We start from the raw sequence: 17866 nt of genomic DNA, 5'->3' as shown, positions 1-17866 counted from the left end.
GGTCCATGGTTGACTTTGAAAGCATTGCTACAGCTCAGTACGAAGATCCTAACTCCACAAGCTTTGTAGAACCTGATCAGGACTCAGAAAGCACTCACAGAGGGACGAGGCCCCAAGCTGGAGCGTCTGCAGAAGGTGCTACCTCCGCCGTCTACCCTCCTGAATCACTGCATCTAAGAACTGAGAGTTCTTTATTAATAGCAGGAGTCTCTGGATTATTTTTCTTGTTTCTGTTTTGCTCTTTTTAATGTCTTGCTGTTACTTTAATATTTTCATATTCTCTATTTTATTCATAAACCAGTAGTTCATAGACCTTTTTCCCTCTTTGGTCTTTTTGAGACAGAGTCTCCCTGTAGCCACAGCTGGCCTGGAACTCACTGTGTAACTGACCTCGATCTCACAGAGATCCCCCTGCCTCTGCACCACAGCGCCTGGCTTCATGTTTTGTCCTATCTCTTAGAGTTAAATTGAAGAACAAGGTTCCATCTGTCTGCTTCATGGTTTCAGTTCCTCAAATACACAACACAGAATTTGGAAAGGAAAACTAATATCTAGAATCCAGAAAAGGCCAGTGAGGCAAAGGAACATTTATCTGAAAGTATTCAGGTATGGATAGCATAAAACAGCTAGGATTCTCTTGACAGACTGGTTTGCTGCTTAATTCATGACTGTCACTGAGCTCCCTAGCCCTGAAGCCACAGCCTTCCCAGCCAGTCCCCCCTGTGGCCCATGGCACGCAGGCCCAGCTGGTGGTTTTGAGGCTGCACGTTGGGTGTTTCCCATCTCACTTACTTGGGCCTCCACATCAGTTAGTTTACGTGTTTGTGCAGCCGTGTGGTTCAGCAGGCTGGTTCCAATCTCTATCATCACAGCAGTCTGGTTCTGAACCACATTCTGCTGGATCTCCACCATCTCCTTCTTCATGTTATCCTGGATGTAGTTCTCAAGCTAGGAGGAAGCACATGTTGGAAAGGCTTCATCAGTCAAATGCTCAGAACCCTGGTTCTTAAATATTTTTTGTCTTTTGCTTTCTTTAAAAAAAAAAAATCTGGGGTCTGGAGAGATGGCTCAGCAATTAAGAGCTTGTACTGCTTTTCCCAAGGACCTGAGTTTGATTCCCAGCACCCATGGCAGGTGGCTCACAAATGCCTGTGACTTCTGGTCTCCGTGGGCACCCATACACACACCCCCATACACATTAAAAATAAAGTAAATCTTTTGAAAACATCTGTTTGGGCTGGTAAGATGGCTCAGCAGGTGAAGGCACCTGCCTACCACCAAGCCTGACAGCCTCAGTTCAGTCCCCAGGACCCACAGGGTAGAAGAAGAGAATCAACTCTAGTAAGTTGTCCTCTGACTTCCACATGTACACCATGGAATAAATAATAAATAATAAATAAATAAAGAAATAAAGAATAGAAAATTGTAAACCTATTTAAAGACCCATGCCTTGCCCTAGATTTGAAATCTCTCCATTTTTAAAAACTCACCAGCAAGGGGCTGAAGAGATGGCTCAGAGGTTAAGAGCACTGGTTATTCTTACAGAAGACCCAGGTTTGAATCCCAATACCCATATGGCAGCTAACAGCCATCCATAACTCCAGTTCCAGGGGATCCAACACCCTCTTCTGCCCTCTGAGGGTACTTCGTGACACAGGTGCAGACAATACACTCACACACATTAAAAATTTTTTTTAACGTCACCAGCATTAAAATACAGTGAAATACCATTTTCACCTTTCTCTCTCTCTTTTCTATCTTTCTTCCTTCCTTACTTTCTTTTTGTGGGGGAGGGAGGTGATCACTATGTTGCTCTGGCTAACTTGCAACTCTCTAGTTAGACCAGGCTGGCCTCAAATGCATAGAGATCCATGTGCCTCTACCTCTCAAGAGAGGGGACCAAAAGTGTGCACCACAATGCCCAGCATATTTTCATTTCTAGAATCCTGCAGTTTGGGGACCTCATGTCCAGGAGAAATGAACCTCTCTGTCTCCCATGCCTTAGCTGGCCAAGATGATCAGCCACACTTGGAGGTGGGCAGGGCGTGTGTGGGTAGTGTGTGGGCAGCTGCAGCTCTCTCCCTCTGTGGGGGATGAACATTTGGGATTAGGAGACTCTCCCCAGAGGGAGCGTGGGGAAAGCAGACTGATTTTCCTGTAGCCTGTCGCCCATCAGTCCCACGTTTGTGGGACTGTCCCTCTTCCTGCTTGGTCAGCACCTGCGTCTGTTTTCTTCTTCATGTGTGTTTTCATGGTTTCAGCATTCATACATCCCTCAGTCTTTTAATTCTTTGCTCATCCACTCTTCACCCAACTTGTCATGACCCAACCCCTGTGAAGGGCTCTTTTGCATCAGGTCCTGAGGAAGGACAGGCCAGCTGCTAAGGTTTGGATGTGGTTTGTCCCCAAAGGTCCACATGCTGGGAATTTTATCCCCCATGTAGCAGAATCAACAGGCAGCCAGACCTTTAAAAGGTGGGGCCTAGTGGCGGAAGATGAGGTCATGGGGCTCCACCCTGAGAAGGCACTGATGCCCAGCCCGATGGAGTGGGTGAAGGCTCAGCCTGTATTAGGTACAAGAAGAACTTGTTGTAAAGCAAGCCTGGTACCCCCTCTGGGCCTCGCACATATGTACCTCTTTGCATGCACACATTTCCCCTTACTCTCCTCCACGATGTTGGGACCAGACCCCCAGCAGATGTGCTGTTGCCAGTTCTTAGACTTCCATCCTCCAGAAGTGTGAGCCAAAATCAACCTTTCTCTGTAGCTTAACCTAGGCATGGGTATTTTATTATAGCAACACAAGGTAAGCTAAGGCAACAGGTGATTTGAGCATTAACTTAAACACAAGAGGATGAAGAAGCAAATTTCACTACCATAAGAATATCTGCATCTTTGCGGCAAAGTTAGATAATTATATGTGAATGCAGGGTGTCACTTGTGTCAGAACTAGCACGTGGGACTGGAGCAGGGACATCTGGCCTCTTCCTCGAGGCCTGAGGCTCTAGGCTGGCTGTTTAGGGACCCTGATTTCCTTCTATGTAAACATGTCATTTCTGATGGGTCAGAGGGAGACCTCGGAGACTAGCTGTGCTTCCCAGCAATCGTGAGTGCATAGCTCAGTTGCTTAGAAATTAATTTCATTTAATTTTTAATATGATAATGTAATGAGAGAGTTATTGATTGGGCCAAATTATATTGCATGAGGATAAAAATTATTTTTATTCCTTTTGCTCAGAATACAGTGACTTTGTAAAGAACTGAATTTGAAAGTTGCTTTTAAAGTTGATTCTAGTGCCTTTCTTTAGATTTGAAGGTCTTCAGGAGTACTGTTTACAGGGTCCAACAGAATTCTTCCTAAAAGTGTACCTGATAATTCTTAACTTCTGCCCTTAAGAGTAAGAAAATAGGAGTTGGAGAGATGGCTCAGCTGTTAAGAACACTGGCTGCTCTTGCAGAAGATCCAGGGTCGGTTCTCAGCACCCACATGGTGGCTAACAACCATCTATAACTCCAGTTCCAGGGGATCCGATGCCCTCTTCTGGCCTCCAATGGGCATTGCACGACACGGGTGCACTTAAATACATGCAGCCAATACACTCATACACATAAAATCAAAATAATAAATAGTAAAAAAAAATTTTAAGCATAAGAAAATAGTACAGGAGAAGTACACCTTCTCTCTCAGGGTCTTTGTTAATGAGACTCACAAACTGTGTCTCATGATGTATCGTCCATGGATTAGTACTCTAACTACAAACTTGCCATCTGTGTTCGCTGTTGGTACCACCCTGACTGTCTGCCTCCCATCCTCCATAGGAGCTGTCTTGATAGCAGTCTCCCCTTGGTGATGGCGCCCCTTGGTTATTGAGCAGATCAGATCCCCAGAAGCGTGACATGTACTAAAGTGCTAGTTGTTATAAAACCACAAAAGCGAAGCCCTCACTACTACATGCAAATAAAAATAGAGGAAACACTTGAGCCTGGGGTACTATGGTGTGGCCATTCACCCCTTAGGCTGCCTCCTGTCAGGTGCAGCATCAGATGCCCCTGTTGCCCGGTCAGACATGTTGGGCTTTTAGAGTCTGTCTGATTGTTCTTGGTTCATTCTTTCCTTTTCTCTGCTTTACCTTTCAAACAGTTGCACTTTTTGTGATTGGAATCTTCTCTTCCGTTTGGGACCTGGGCCAAGCCACCCAGAGCCCTCTGCAGGACTTAGTTTCGCCTCCCACCCAGCAAAGGCAACATCACAGAGATGTATTCTGAGGAGCCTGGAGCTGTAAAGATGCCCCAAACCTGTAACTCCATTTAGATCCATGCTCAGAAACAACAGCTTACAAGCTAGTATAAGCTTGCTTTCATTAACTTTCTCTCTCTCACTCTGAAACATGTAACTAGAGAGGAAAAATAACACTTTAGTACCTCCCTCCTGTTTTTCAAACTGCTGGGTCAAATGTGCTTACAACTGTCAAGAGTCAAAAGAGGAGTGTTTATAACTGGAACATTTAAACTCAAACTCCAATTTAAAATTAGACTTGGGAACTTAAAAAAGATACAGGCTTGATTTTTAGAAATAATTCTTCATTTTATTGTCATCTTTTTCTGAGTGTGAAGACAATAAATGCTAAATGGGCAGTGATTCAGGAAGACTCTGTGTGTGTGTGTGTGTGTGTGTGTGTGTGTGTGTACACGTCTCTATACATAATATATAATGGATTCTGAAGGCATATACCAATTAAATAAAGGACATTTTTAATGGTACTGACTCCCGTTAGTAACTTGAACTGTGTGGGAGAAGACTGGACCCCAAGCAGTGACATGAGTGGTCCATTTTACCCTGATGTAAGATTTGTATTTTTGAGGCACTGGGATTAAAGTTCTGAAAGATGTGATTAGAAACAAAGAAGAGTGAATTTATTCTTCAGAATTGGTTCCAACAGCAACAACCCTGTTGTAGTGCTTGATGTTTGTTGGTCACTTGCCATGTCTCAGCTGCTCTCTAAATCTGTCCATGGATTCTAAGTGGCCAGCTGAGGGCTGGTGCTTGCAAGCAAAATGTTAGTTCCACCCCAAGGCCTCTTCACACGTTCCTGCCTTTTAACAGCCAAAAGTGATAGATCTCAGATTTGGCTGGCTTCCCTTCCTGTTGTGTGTCTCACGGTGCTCACGAAGCAAACAGCCCACCTACCACTCAGTCCAGTCATTTCCATCAACAAGAAAGCCTAGAATTGGGGCCAGGGATGTCGTTCAGTGCTAAAGTGCTTGCCTCGCATGTACAAGGTCCTGTGTGCCCTCCCTAGCACCACAGAAAGAAAAGAAAGCCAGTAACTAAAAACGCCTGCTGCCAGTTCTATGTTCCCAAAGTACTATGGCAGAAGACACTGTTTTTCTCTCCCAAAAGTAGTGCTAATTTTCAGAGATGGCTAATGTAAACATGCTATTTCCTAAGGAAGGTCTCCCACAAACCATGGCATTCCAGGGAACCCAAGACCACATCTAGTCATGAAGCCCCTTTGGCTGATCCACGTGTTCAGAAGGATCTCGAAATGTCCCTATCCCTGGATGTGTGTAAATTAGTTCTTTTCTAATTTATTGCCCTGGAATATCTTTCTGGTCAGTGTCTCTTGTTTTCACTGCCTATGACTGTAACTCAAATGCACAGAAATCTGCTCAGAGAAACTCCATCCTAGTCTAAGAAGTCTTCTTTCTGTGGGGGAGGTGGGGTTTAAACAGCTGTTCTCCCATGGCTCCGTGGCTCCCTGCTCTGCCTTTGGCAAATATTTCCTTTCCTTCTCACCTACACTGGTCTGCTTTTACCAGCCACAGCTCCAGGACAAGACCTGGGCTGCCCAGAGTGGGCGTGGTTCCGAGTCCACGGTGGACTCCGCAGACTGAGGTCTGAAGGTGATCATGCAGTGACTGTGCTCTCAGGCACAAGTATCTCTGGAAGGGTCTCTCTCTGTACATGAGACGCCAGCGGGCAACGGGGGTTCGCGATCTCTGTACGCATGTGGGAGACGCCAGAGTGTTCTCTTCTGATTGGTTGAAGCACTCTTGGGAGCCTAGAGTCTTCAGCTGTTCCCATGCAATTGTAACATTTCAGGCTTTTGTTAATATGTAGTTGGGTCACATTGATGCTCGATGTTTGATTTGTTGTCCTAACTCAGTGTACATGATTTGGCAGGACAGTGAAACTCCAATAATCAATAAAATATATTAACTCAACACACACATAACGAGTATAATGTAAAACATGTTGTAAAGGTTTTCATTACCCCCTTAGCCTTTTGAATGATCAGATTTGACAGGAAAAGTAAGTCCATTTGTGTCCGTTTGTCCTCTGGCAGACAGACTGCACACTCACTGTCCTCTGGCCGTCTTTTATTATTTATACCAAAAGAAAAGTCGTCTTGCGATTGGCCGGAGAAGGGAAAACGGCCGTAGGGTGCACAAATCATCCCTGGCTCAGGGCTCTGCTGGTGGTCCCTCTACTGCAGATGCTGATTAGAGACCGTTTCTCCGTGTAAAGCTGAGTGGCCGCATCCCTTTCTGTAGTAAGTTTCTGTCAGTCCTAGGAACCCAGTTTTCCTAGAAAATTAAAAATCATTTGAGCTTCCCTTGGAAGCATTTCAGTCTGGCATCTCACTTTACAAACAAGGTGTTAAATCTGTTATTTGTTGGGGAAGAGGGAGAAGGCGATTCTTTTCTTTTGCTTTTTTTGTCTTTGGATTTTTGTGACAGTTTTATGTAGCCCAGACTGGCCTTGATCTCCTGATTCTCCCTCTTTAGTCCACCGAAGAGCTGAGATTACATTACAGGTGTGCCCCAGTGTGCCTGTCTTCACTTGGCAGTTTTCAGAATTGATATCCTCTCTTCTCTTTGACCTCTGTATTAGTCTGGCTTTTACTATTATAACAAAACTCCAGAGGTTGTGTACTTCGTAAACAAAAGAGGTTTATTTAGGGCTGAAACTCTAGCTCAGTAGGAGAGTGCTTGCCTAGCACTTATAAGGCCCAGTTTCCATTAGCTTGCGGTGTGGAGAACTACGGGTCTAGGCAGCAGTTTGGCGTCCTCTCTGGACCATCAAGACACCAGGCATCTCAGCAGGAACGCAAATGAAAGGGAAAGGTCAAATGGTGAGACTGGAAACCGGAGATACCACGAGGGAACAGTCTTGCTCTTTCATAAGGACCCTCTTGGAAGAGCTAACCAGACCCCTGAACTACCTGAATCCCTTCCTCCCTCCATCAGTGACATATGGCTAGACTCCCAAGTGACAGGTCCCACAGTTTCCCAAAACTTGACACTGGGGAGAAAGCGCCCATCACAGCAGTCCTTGAGACATGCAAAACAAATCCAACCAGGCGGTCTCTGGCCAGGGAGCCCGTGGCCTCCCTGCTGTGCTGGCTTCCAGGCCTTAGTATGGCAATAAACACCAGCCAAAAAAAATCTCCTTCTAGTCAAGAGAATGGAATCTCTGGCCAAATATTCCAGTTGGGCTGGGTCAGTCACTGGGTCCACACCTAGGAAGGTAGTCATGCTAAAGAGATAAGCGGACTAGTTTTCCTTTTAATGAGGTACTATACTTTCCCTTCCCAGAACCCCTGCCCCTTCCACAATCTCAAATAGAGCTGCCTGCACAAGTTCATGTGGGTTACTCAGAAAAGCATAACTTTTACCTGTTCCAAGCCTGCTTTCCTGGACACTTTGGGCTTTCTTCCTCTTTCTCTGAGCTCCTTCCCTGCCTTTTGGCCGCTTGTTCACCATGTGTCTGACCTCCATGCCGGTTCAAACATGACTTTTTTCCTTTCCCTCCACTCCCCTCCTCCAGGCAGCTGCTGAGATTTACAGCTTCCCTGAAATGCGGTGTTTTTCTTTTAAACTCTAATCAAATTGTCTTCAAGCTTCTGTCTGAGTCCGTCCTTAAGTTCTTTTATTAAGGGACTAACCCGCCCCCCAGAAGAGGCCAGATTTCCCAGTATCACAAGGCCGCTCAGACCTTCAACCCACCCCACTGAGCCTCTTCAGTCACACGCTTTGCCCCATGCTGCAGCAAAATACATGTTCACACCAAGAACGTCCGCGTTTCACTTATTTTAAATCTACCACTGGAAACAACATTCCTGTTTGCTTCAGATGCTGAAATTCTGTGACCATTTCCACATATACCCTAGTAACAACAGGCCAAACATTTGCTCTTATAATTAGTTTGAAAACTTGAGTATAAGATTATTAAACACAGGGACGTTGTGTGGGGAAGGCTTTTGACCCAGTGTTCTCAGTTCTGTGTCATGGGGAAGCTCTGAGGCATCATTTGAGGTCTCCAGACCGAAAAGTGGCAAAACAGGGCCTTCCCTCCTTACAGAACAGCTTTGTTACAGGTTTTGGGTTTCAAATCTCAAACTTCTGCTGCCTAAGCATCTGCGATCTCAGCAGCGTTGCTGAGATTAAAGGGCACTGGGAAGGAGGTGGATGCTTTGGGAAAGCCACTGTCTTCCTAGGACATCGTGGGTGGGAGGCCCCGTACACTCAGGTGCAGGCACATCACCAAGGGCTAAAGGTCATGTTCTGATGCCCCAGAGCTGGGAAGCAAGTGGCCTCCCAGTTCTTCTGCTGTGTAGATGCCAGCTTGCCTCACATGACCTAGTGACGCTCGTATCAGAGCAATCACCTGCCTTGCTCTCCACTTTTATCCTCTTCTTTGCCTGTTCAGTGTGAGGCAGCTTCGTAGGAACTGGAAGAAGACAGACTCTAGCCTGCCTCCTAGGGGTTCAGAGGGCTCCTCTAAAGAAGCAAGAAGAGGACCTGCTTCTGGCTGCTGCTCACGGGACCCCACACCTTGTAGAGTCTCCCAGGAACACCCCGGGACACATTCTTTTCTCATTGGTCAGTTTACTTTTTGTCTGTTAGTAATTTGATTGTTTTCTGGTGCTGGGTCTGAGCAAGCTCTTTGCTGCCTTCATGAGGAGATGAAATGTCATGTTGGTACATTAAGATATGACGGGTGGAAGTGCAGGCCTTGGGCGGCGCCATTATCCCCAGCTCCTGAGACAGTGCAACTTTACCGTCTGTGCATTCGGGCCTGCTTTGTTCCTGTCTGGCTGTGCCTGCTGCATCGTTGGGTGCCTTCATACATGCCCACCCACACCTTGCCACTGTGTTTGCTGTATGGTCATTGCACAAAACCTAGGAATGAAGCGTGTGGCTCTCCTCCAAACATCCCTTCTGGTGCCACTGGGAGGCTGTGTACTGACCTCTGAAAGTCCAGGAGCCCATGTACACAGCAGGGCATGTATAACAATCTACAGCAAAAATGTTTTCTGTGTCTTTCCTTCTTTTAAATCTCAGTGGATTCTCACATTCCAAGCTTGGGTTTCCCCAGGAGCAGAGCCTGAGACTGAGGGAGGCATACAGGAAGTTTATTTAGGAAGAGGTCCCAGAGAGCAGCCGTGGAGGACAGGCAAGGGAGGCAACGAGGAGAGGGGATGGCCAGTGCAAGCATGGGGACTCTGCTGGCTGCCACATTGGTGGCTGGTGAGATTCCCAAAAGGCCCAGGGAACCCTGGGAACTGTGTGAGAGCCATTACCTAGGGTACAAAGGAGAACTTCCGAGTCGCTGAGTGACACTGGTGGCCCTGAGAATGTTAGCCTTTCCCACCGTGCCTTGGGCAGTAACACAGAAGTCCCCACTCTGGGGTCAAGGAGTCCCACCATGAGTGGGGATCTACAGGAGGCTCACATCAAGGCCTGTCTCTGGCAATGGCCCAAGGGTTCAGAGTGGTCACTAAAAGTGTTTCCTATGATGGCGGGGTAGCACAATTAGGGCTCCTTAATAGGGGAAACCGAGGCTCATAAATCTTAATATCTTCTTCAGCATCTGGCCCAGATTCTGCAGGCAGTGACACGGCAGGCTGGGTGGGATGGTATTGGGCGCCAAATTGAATGGGACCTTTGATTATAGCTCTGAGCTAGCAATTTGTGCAGTGGGTATGTGGGAGAGCAGGGCTGTGGCAACAGAGGATCTCCTGAAAATGGCCCATGTGGAGAGGGCAAGGACGGAGACCGGAAATGCCAGCTGAAGTCCCCACAAGGGACTGGCAGGCATAACCTTGGCAAGGCTGGAGAAAGCATCAGGAAGAAATTCCTTTTAACCTCAGCAAATAAATTGCATCCAGGAGATTCCACAGGCTTCTGCTCTGGGTCCGTTGCTAAGCATGTTTCAAGTGCTCAGCTTGGGAGTTACTAGTAGTGTTTGATACAGAGATCCAAAGAAAATGCAGAAACAGTCTTGTCCTTTCTTAAATGCACCAAATTTGAAATTATTGCAAATACATTCAGTTGAATCAACTCTGGGAGCTAGCCTCATGAATTTAGGCCGCAGGATGCTAAGGATCTTTCTCAGTGAAGCCGACCTGCTCTTATCTTTTGAGTTTAAGGAACATGGAAAGAAACAAAATTAACTAAGCAAATCGCTCACTCCTTTCAGCAGATGGAATCTTTGAAACCCGGGGGTCCTGTTGAAAGATGCAAGCGTGCATACACCTGAGCATGTGACAGCTGTGTGTAGGTGTCAGCATGCTCCTAGGTCTTCCTCATTCTCGGTACAACAGTGGACACTGAAGCTTGGTAAACACGGGGCCAAGTTTTCCGAAATGAGTAAGATCACCAAGTTCGCGTGGTGTGGTGAAGACACTGGGCCTGGGTCAGTGCAGCAGCTTGCCCCTGCCTCCGACCAGTGCACTCCTAGGCTCGTTCTAACCTTTTAAAGACATGCGGCTGCTGGGGCTGCAGAGATGGCTCAGTGATTAAGAACACTGGCTGCTCTTGCAGAGACTTGATTCAGATCCAAGGCGGCTAACCATCTGAAACTCCAGGCCCAGGAGACCAAATGCCCTCTTTCTCGCTTCCTCAGGCATTGCATACACTGGTGCACTTACATACATGTGAGCAAAGCACTCAGACACATAAAAATGTAAAAAAAAGAATAATTTTTAAAATGCTGCTAGGTGGAAAGTGAGGGGTGCTCATATCCAAAGGCCATCTGTTTCCGTCTCGTCGCCTTCTGTGTTCCCTGTTTCTTTCCTCACCCCACTCCTGTGCTCCTTCGGTGCTCGATCGGATGGCTACTGTCCGGAGCCAGGGGATCTCTGAGGCCAGGGGAGGACCATTACCAAAGCGGGTTTTCTCGCATTGTAAACTGAATTCGCCTCTTCACAGTGACTGTACACACAGGTCCAGGGAAAAAAAAATTCAGGTGGTTTTGTCTAGAGGACTCTGTAACGGTGGAGTAGTCTGCTGCCCTTATATGGGTGCAGGACGCCATGGTGCTTCTTTTCAGAGGCAAGGTGACTGACTGCATGAGGATCTCAGCTTGGGGCCTAGTGGTGTACATGGGCCTGCTGGTGTGCAAGGACCGTGCGTGGGCCTGCTGGTGTGCCACTCTGCTTCTCCTTCCCTCTCTCCCAAAGCCGTGTAAAGGTGTGAAGGATTTCCCTGGAGACCGGTTTGAGCCGACAGTGAGAAGTGCTCAAAGTAGACAGGGTCAGCTTACAGTAGCTGGGCACACACACCCCCTTCGCCTGACTGGGTGCAGCGCTGCCACACTTGAGCTCCTTGCCTTTCAAAGGTCTTTGCTCCATGTGGATGATTCCTTTCAGAGCACCCTGCTGCCTTTATCCTGGGTCAGAAGGCATAGCAGTGCATATGCACGAGTGTGGGTGTGCCTGTGCATGCATCTTTGCATGTGGGGGGGTATACACACATGTGCACACATCTCTTCTCCAGCAATAGTCAGGTGCGTGTGATGACACATCAGTGCAGTGAGAGGGTTCCTCTTCTGGGCAGAGCCACCCAAACCTGGAGAGACAGCGCAGTGGAACACCAGGCACGGTCCCAGCATGCTGTGTTCGTGTTTCTCCCCCTCCCCTTTTGTTGTTGTTGTTACTGTTGTCATGTTCCTAAAGCTTTGGCCACAGCTTTTAAATTCACTGGTTTTATTTCAGCTGAACTTCATGCTTTTCTGACCTACTTAGGAGGGAAAATCAGCCTCTTCTGTTTGATTAGATTATCTCCCCTCTAACCTCTGGTTCTGTTCCCATTCTCCCATGTGTTTAAAGCTACAAGTTTTTTTTGTGTTTTCATATTATTTACATAATTTCAGTCCCCTGAGTACACATATTTCACAGGATTGCACATCTGCCTAGGCTTCGCTGAAGCTAAAAGTGACCCGTCTTTTTATAACTCATATTGGAAACACAAATTATTTGCTTAGCAAGCCCCTGCTTTGCACTTTAAAGTTGGAATATATTTTAAAGCATTTTAAGAAATGCATCTTAAATCTGATTAGCAGGTTTTCTATTTTGAGATGGTATCTCATATATTCCAGACTGGCTCTATATAGCCTGTAACACACTGTCCTTAGACTCATGATCCTCCTGCCTCTACCTCCCAAATGATGATGTACAAACGTGAGCCACCACACCTGGCTACATACATATATATTCCACATGCATGTGCGTGTATATACACACACACACATACACACACACACACACACACACACACACACATATATGAAGCAGTTTGGGGGCTGAAGATAAAGCTCAGTTGGTAAAGCGCTGGCCTGCCAGGCATGAAGCCCTGGGTTTGAGACTGAGCACCACATACAAAACAGGCGTGGTGGTGCATGATTATAATCTCAGCATTCAGGAGATGGAGGCAAAAGATCAGGAGTTCAAGGTCAGCCAAGGCTATGTGAGACCCTGTGAAAAGGGAAGAGAGAGGGAGGAAAGGGAGGGAGGAAGGATGAAAGAGCAGCAGCAATATAGGAAAAGCACCGTATTTAACACGCACTGAGTACAGTGGCAAATAGACAGTAGCCTTTTTTTCCTCCTGATTCTAACTTATTTTTGTTTCTTGATCTGAAGTCTGATGGGAAGTATATTAAGTATTTATCTGTGTATTCCCATTTAAGCTCTGGTAGTTAGACGGGGCTCTCTGTTCACTTTGGAAGGCTGTGGGATGCCTGTGGCCCGAAGCCCAGCAGAACTGCTCGGCAAACCGCATGTACCATGTTCTGTGGATGGCTATAGTTTGACTCTACTGAGAAGGGACTGGACTGGGAACTGCAAATGGTGATTATGACTCTGGGCAAATCATCCAACTTCTAATTATGTCTCCTAAGGCCTCCTCACCCAAAATAAGCAGCTGTCTACCACACAATGCATGCTGTGCCGAGCTTCTCATCACAGAATCCCAGTCCTAGGGTGGTGGTGCTGTGACTCCTTTCACAGGGAGTTGGTCAGATACGGCTTTAGGGACGTCATTCATGTTGAAGTAGAGGGGCTGCTTCTCCAGAAGTAGAAAGGAGTAGAAAGCAGTCCAGCCACAAAAAAGGCACAATGCTCCAAGTCGGATGTATTTCTTAAACGTATTCGAATGCGGGGCTGGAGAGATGGCTAAGCGGTTAAGAGCACTGGCTGTTCTTGCAGAAGACCCGGGTTCGAATCCCAGCACCCACATGGCAACTAACAACTGTCCGTAACTCCAGTTCCAGAGGATCCAACAGCCTCTTCTGTCCTCCGTGGGTATTGCACGACACAGGTGCACTTACCTATATGTAGGCAATACACTCATACACATAAAATAAAAATAATAAAATATTTTAAATGTACACGAATGTGTATGTGCATGTGTTGTATGTGTGTGTAATATGTGTGCTCATGGTGTGTGCACACCTATGCACGTGTGTGGAGGCCAGAGGAGGGCACTGGATACCCTAGTCTGTTCGCCACCCTCTTCCCTTGAGGCAGGGTATCTCACTGAACCTGAGCTCACCAGTTCAGCCACACACAGATGTACAGCTCCATTTCTTTCACGACTTGGTCTAGGCACGAGTTATCGAGTAAACTTGTATTTTAAAAACTTGTCAGACAGTAAGCTTAGGTCAGAACACCTTATTTACCCCCTGTACTTTATGACTCAACGAAAAGAGCTTTGAAGGGCAAGTGTTTAAATGAAATCCTTAACGGGTTTGCTGTGAAAGTGTGAGCTTGCTTACAGTGGGTAGCTTTTCTGTCTCTCCATTCCTTTTGTCTGGGGTTACCTAAACAACTCTGACAAAGTGACTTCAGGAACGTAAGTTCGGTCACTGCCTGCCGAGAACTGCAATGAGTGAGACCATTCCAGCTGCCTGAGGAGGGTTAAAAGGATGCAGTTAGGTAAATTAGTAATTTAACATTCCAAAACATGCTTCTTTCCGGATCAAGCATAAAAGGCATGTGCTCTTGGAAGCCCAAGAAAGAATTCCTGCAGTTCCCATTAGTCTAAAAATAAATAATAAATAAATAAATGTCTGAGTCATGCGCTGCATTTCTGGGGAGTTCAGTGGCGTCTAACGGGGAGAGAACAGAGCTGTGTTGTGGATGGGGCCCAGCAGCATAAGTGCAGAGTGGCTTAGAGAAAAGTGGGACAAATGAACTGAATGGTTTAATTCTGTTTCGAGTTCCTCCAGTGCAAGGAAGTGTTGCTTTTGTGCAGCAACAAGAAACCTGAGTAAGACAGCTATATTTGCAGAGCGTGTGGGGAGGGAGTTGTATTTGTGGTCTTTGAAGCCATGGTGGAGGCGTCTCCGCAGCAGAGGTAAGAGAACGAAGTACAGCTGCATGTGAATCCCAGCGCGGCTCCGTGGGAGCTGCTGGACCAGCATTTTGAAATTTTGCATTTCCTATTGGAAAAACTGGGATAGAAACACTTTGGTGTGGGACTGGGCTCAGGTGTTAGAATGCTTACTGAGTATGCACAAAGGCCAGCACCCCATAAGCCAGGCAAGGCTTGAGACAGAACAATCATATGTTCAAGGTCATCCTCATCTACACAGTGAATTCAAGGGTAGAATTCTGTCAGCTCATCCTTCTGCAAAGCTGAGTTTCTGGTGGTTGCCGTTGCAAAAAGCAAGTTCTGCAGGAAAAGCAGGTAGTCTAAGTAAAGGGGCAGTGTCCAACTGGACTCCCATGTGGGAGAAGCCGCACAGTGCCTACCCACTCAATCCATTCCATTCGTACACTTGGGAGACTAAGACAAGTTTGAGGCCAGCCTGGGCTACATAGCAGTACCTTGTCTCAAAAGAACAAAACAAAAGTAATTCACAAAGCCATTGTTTATCTCTTTCAGCATCTGTATTTGTGTTTTGAGTGGCTGCTAAACTGCCCCACAGAAATATTAAGTGTTTGGTACCTAACGAATTAGTGAATGCAGCCGTTAGGTATTTCTTTCAGGCATGAAAAGCAAGAAGACTCTTGGGGCGCCAGGAACTGAGAAAAATGAGGAGAAATTGCACAGAACCTTGCATGCCATAGAGTGGTAACCCAACTTGCCCCCTTCGTTCCCTGCCTCCAGTCTAGGTATTGTCCTTAACTATAATAATCTCTATGCTTATTGGAACACTAGAAACATAAAGCACAACTAGTAGATTGTCTAAGACCTTAATGAAGGTATTATACTTCAGTACTTTTCTAACTTCCGTTAAGAAGTGTTCCTTGTGAGCTGGTTGGCTAGCTATGTCTTCTGCAGGCGAAGCGCTTTTCCCAGCAAAGCGTACTTGGTGTGTTCTCAAGCAGTGTGCCTGGGCTGGGAGATTCCCACTTTGCCCCTCCCTGGGCCAGTGCCTTTGGGTGGTAGGTGGTGGTACAGAATGGATTCAGCTTTACGGAGAGTGGCCCAGCCCATTTCTGCTGGTGATTTATGGTTTGCATGTGTCCTAGCCTCTTGTTCTAAGGTGAACAATTTTAGAACATGGAGTTGTACAGAAAAGCCAAATTGATTTGACCGCAGCAGCCATTTGGGAAGTCAAGTTTCAGCGTGATTCTCCGAATGCTTGTGGTAAAAGTACAGGGGACGTGAATCACTTTCCCGTAATTAGTTGCAGTTCTGGATGTCTGCCCCTCTCCCCAGCCCTCTTGTCTTGTATGCACGGCTGTTCCGATGGAAGCTAGTGGAAAATTCCTGTCCCTTTACCCCACTGCCGTGAATTGTAAAAAGCATGCCATTCAGAGCCGACTTTTCTTCTCTACGCGCGGTTTTACTCACAAATCGAACGGGGAAAAAATTAATTTTGAGGACTATGGGGTGAGGGGCTGAAACGCCACTCTGGATCATGGAGCAGCTGACCTAATAGCTACTTCTTTCAGGCCTTCGGAGGGCACCTCTTTTTCAGAACCACAGTGGCACTAGCCCCACAGGTCACTGCAGAGCCATCCCTGACTGACTCACTCTGTGGGAACGAGGAGCGAGCACAGGAAGACAGAAGTACAAAGATTTTCGTACTGTTGGGTTTGTTTGTTTCAGTCAAAGCGTGAGTCATCTTGCCCCCATTTTTAAACCAAAGCTCCCTGCGGTTACTTCTGTAATTTGGTCTTGTCTCCTACAAGACAGTTCGATTTTATCAGCAATACTGGATTCTGAGCTTCCTTCAGCTGTAGAAATTTAGTTTCAAATTAAAGTAGTCCAAGCGCCAGCTTCAACTTTGTGGCTCTGCATTTTATTGACTCTCCTGGCGGAAGGACCTACCCTGGAGTTTGGCTGCTCCTCAGGATCCAAATTTAGTATTTGGTTCCTTGGGATCTTGGCCCTCCCTCCTAAGTTGGCTATAGGAGGCCACAATTAGAGCTGAAGCGAAGGATTTCACGCAGCACCTTTCCCGCAACCCAGCATTGCCCAGGTGGTGGCACAGGCGGCACAAGCCCACCAGCACATTTTCTTTATTCCTGACCCTTCAGCCTCTAGCCCACTTGATGACTCTTGGGGCGAGGTCCATGCTAGTGAAGCAAGTTCCTTCAAAGTGCCAGTGGAAGAACCCAGAGTCAGGATTTGAATCTTCGACTCTGTTATTATCCTCAGTGGCCAGGAAACCCCGTTGGGCCACTTTGAGCCAAGGAATTCTGTTCTCATGGTACCTTTCTTGTCTATTTCCATGGTCCTAGTAACTTCTCAGGAAGCAAGAAGAGGCATCAGGGTGTGAGACAGGAGCCAGTGTGAGCCATGTTCAAGAAGCCTTGATTCACACCGTAGTGTAATACTATCAAGAAGCCTTGATTCACACCTTGATTCACACCGTAGTATAATACTATCTAGAAAGACCTGATAAAGAAAGAAAAATCCAGTGCTCACAGAAGCAAACTTTCGTCTGGAAAACCTGTGTGTAGCCATCCCTTACCCTCTCCGATGGGAGGGGGGAGGAGGGGGGCATCAGGAATTAGGTCCCAACTTCAGACCTCAGTGAGCCATGGAGGAGCACTTGAGCCCTTTCTTTCTCCCCATCTTCCTTTTCCATTTCTTGAATCCTCTGCTGTAGTTACTCCAGTATCTCCATGCTTAACCTTTAACCATAAACTTGGGGAAATTTATTCTATTTGTCCAGTTCTTAAATTCACTGAAACAGCCCATCCCTCCAGAGTTCTTCCTGGGCACGTCAGGGATGAGCACGAAGACCACTCCTCAGCCTGGGCTTTGATCAGCAGATTGCACTAGAAAGTAGGTTGATCTTGGCGTTCATGCTAAACTGCTTTTAAGTCATTCTAAACTGTATAGACTCCAAAGATAATAGTACAAGACAGCATGTTGGTTTGACCACTGGGGAAATAGGAAGTATTGACATCCATAGAAGTGCATACATCCACCTGAACTACTACTGGGTATGTGAATTGCACAATAGAGCAAACCACTCTACAATAATGGGGGAAGTACATTTTAACACAGGAATGAAACAGAAGAATCTACTTTATTGCTCCAATTATATGAAATTCAAGATGGTGACATTAAACTGTGGTGGACAGCAGAAAGCAAAATAAAGGTTAGCCTTGAGAGGAGG

At 46.6% G+C, this 17866-nt stretch overlaps 2 protein-coding genes across 7 annotated transcripts in view; one reads left to right on the top strand and one right to left on the bottom strand.

The window, feature by feature from the left end:
- Mcph1 (microcephalin 1) overlaps positions 1 to 17866 on the top strand; it is a 213933-nt gene that overhangs the window by 116834 nt on the left and 79233 nt on the right. The window lies entirely within an intron of this gene.
- Angpt2 (angiopoietin 2) overlaps positions 1 to 17866 on the bottom strand; it is a 58101-nt gene that overhangs the window by 25837 nt on the left and 14398 nt on the right. Inside the window, exon 2 of the mRNA XM_008847194.3 lies at positions 793 to 948. Within this exon, the coding sequence (XP_008845416.1) occupies positions 793 to 948 (156 nt within the window). The remainder of the gene's footprint in view (positions 1 to 792; positions 949 to 17866) is intronic.

This window comes from Nannospalax galili, unplaced genomic scaffold (genome assembly GCF_000622305.1).
Source record: "Nannospalax galili isolate Female #2095 unplaced genomic scaffold, S.galili_v1.0 scaffold1483, whole genome shotgun sequence".
Classification (NCBI taxonomy): domain Eukaryota; kingdom Metazoa; phylum Chordata; class Mammalia; order Rodentia; family Spalacidae; genus Nannospalax; species Nannospalax galili.
Note: the sequence above shows the minus strand (reverse complement) of the source record. Positions and strands in the feature narration are given on the sequence as shown.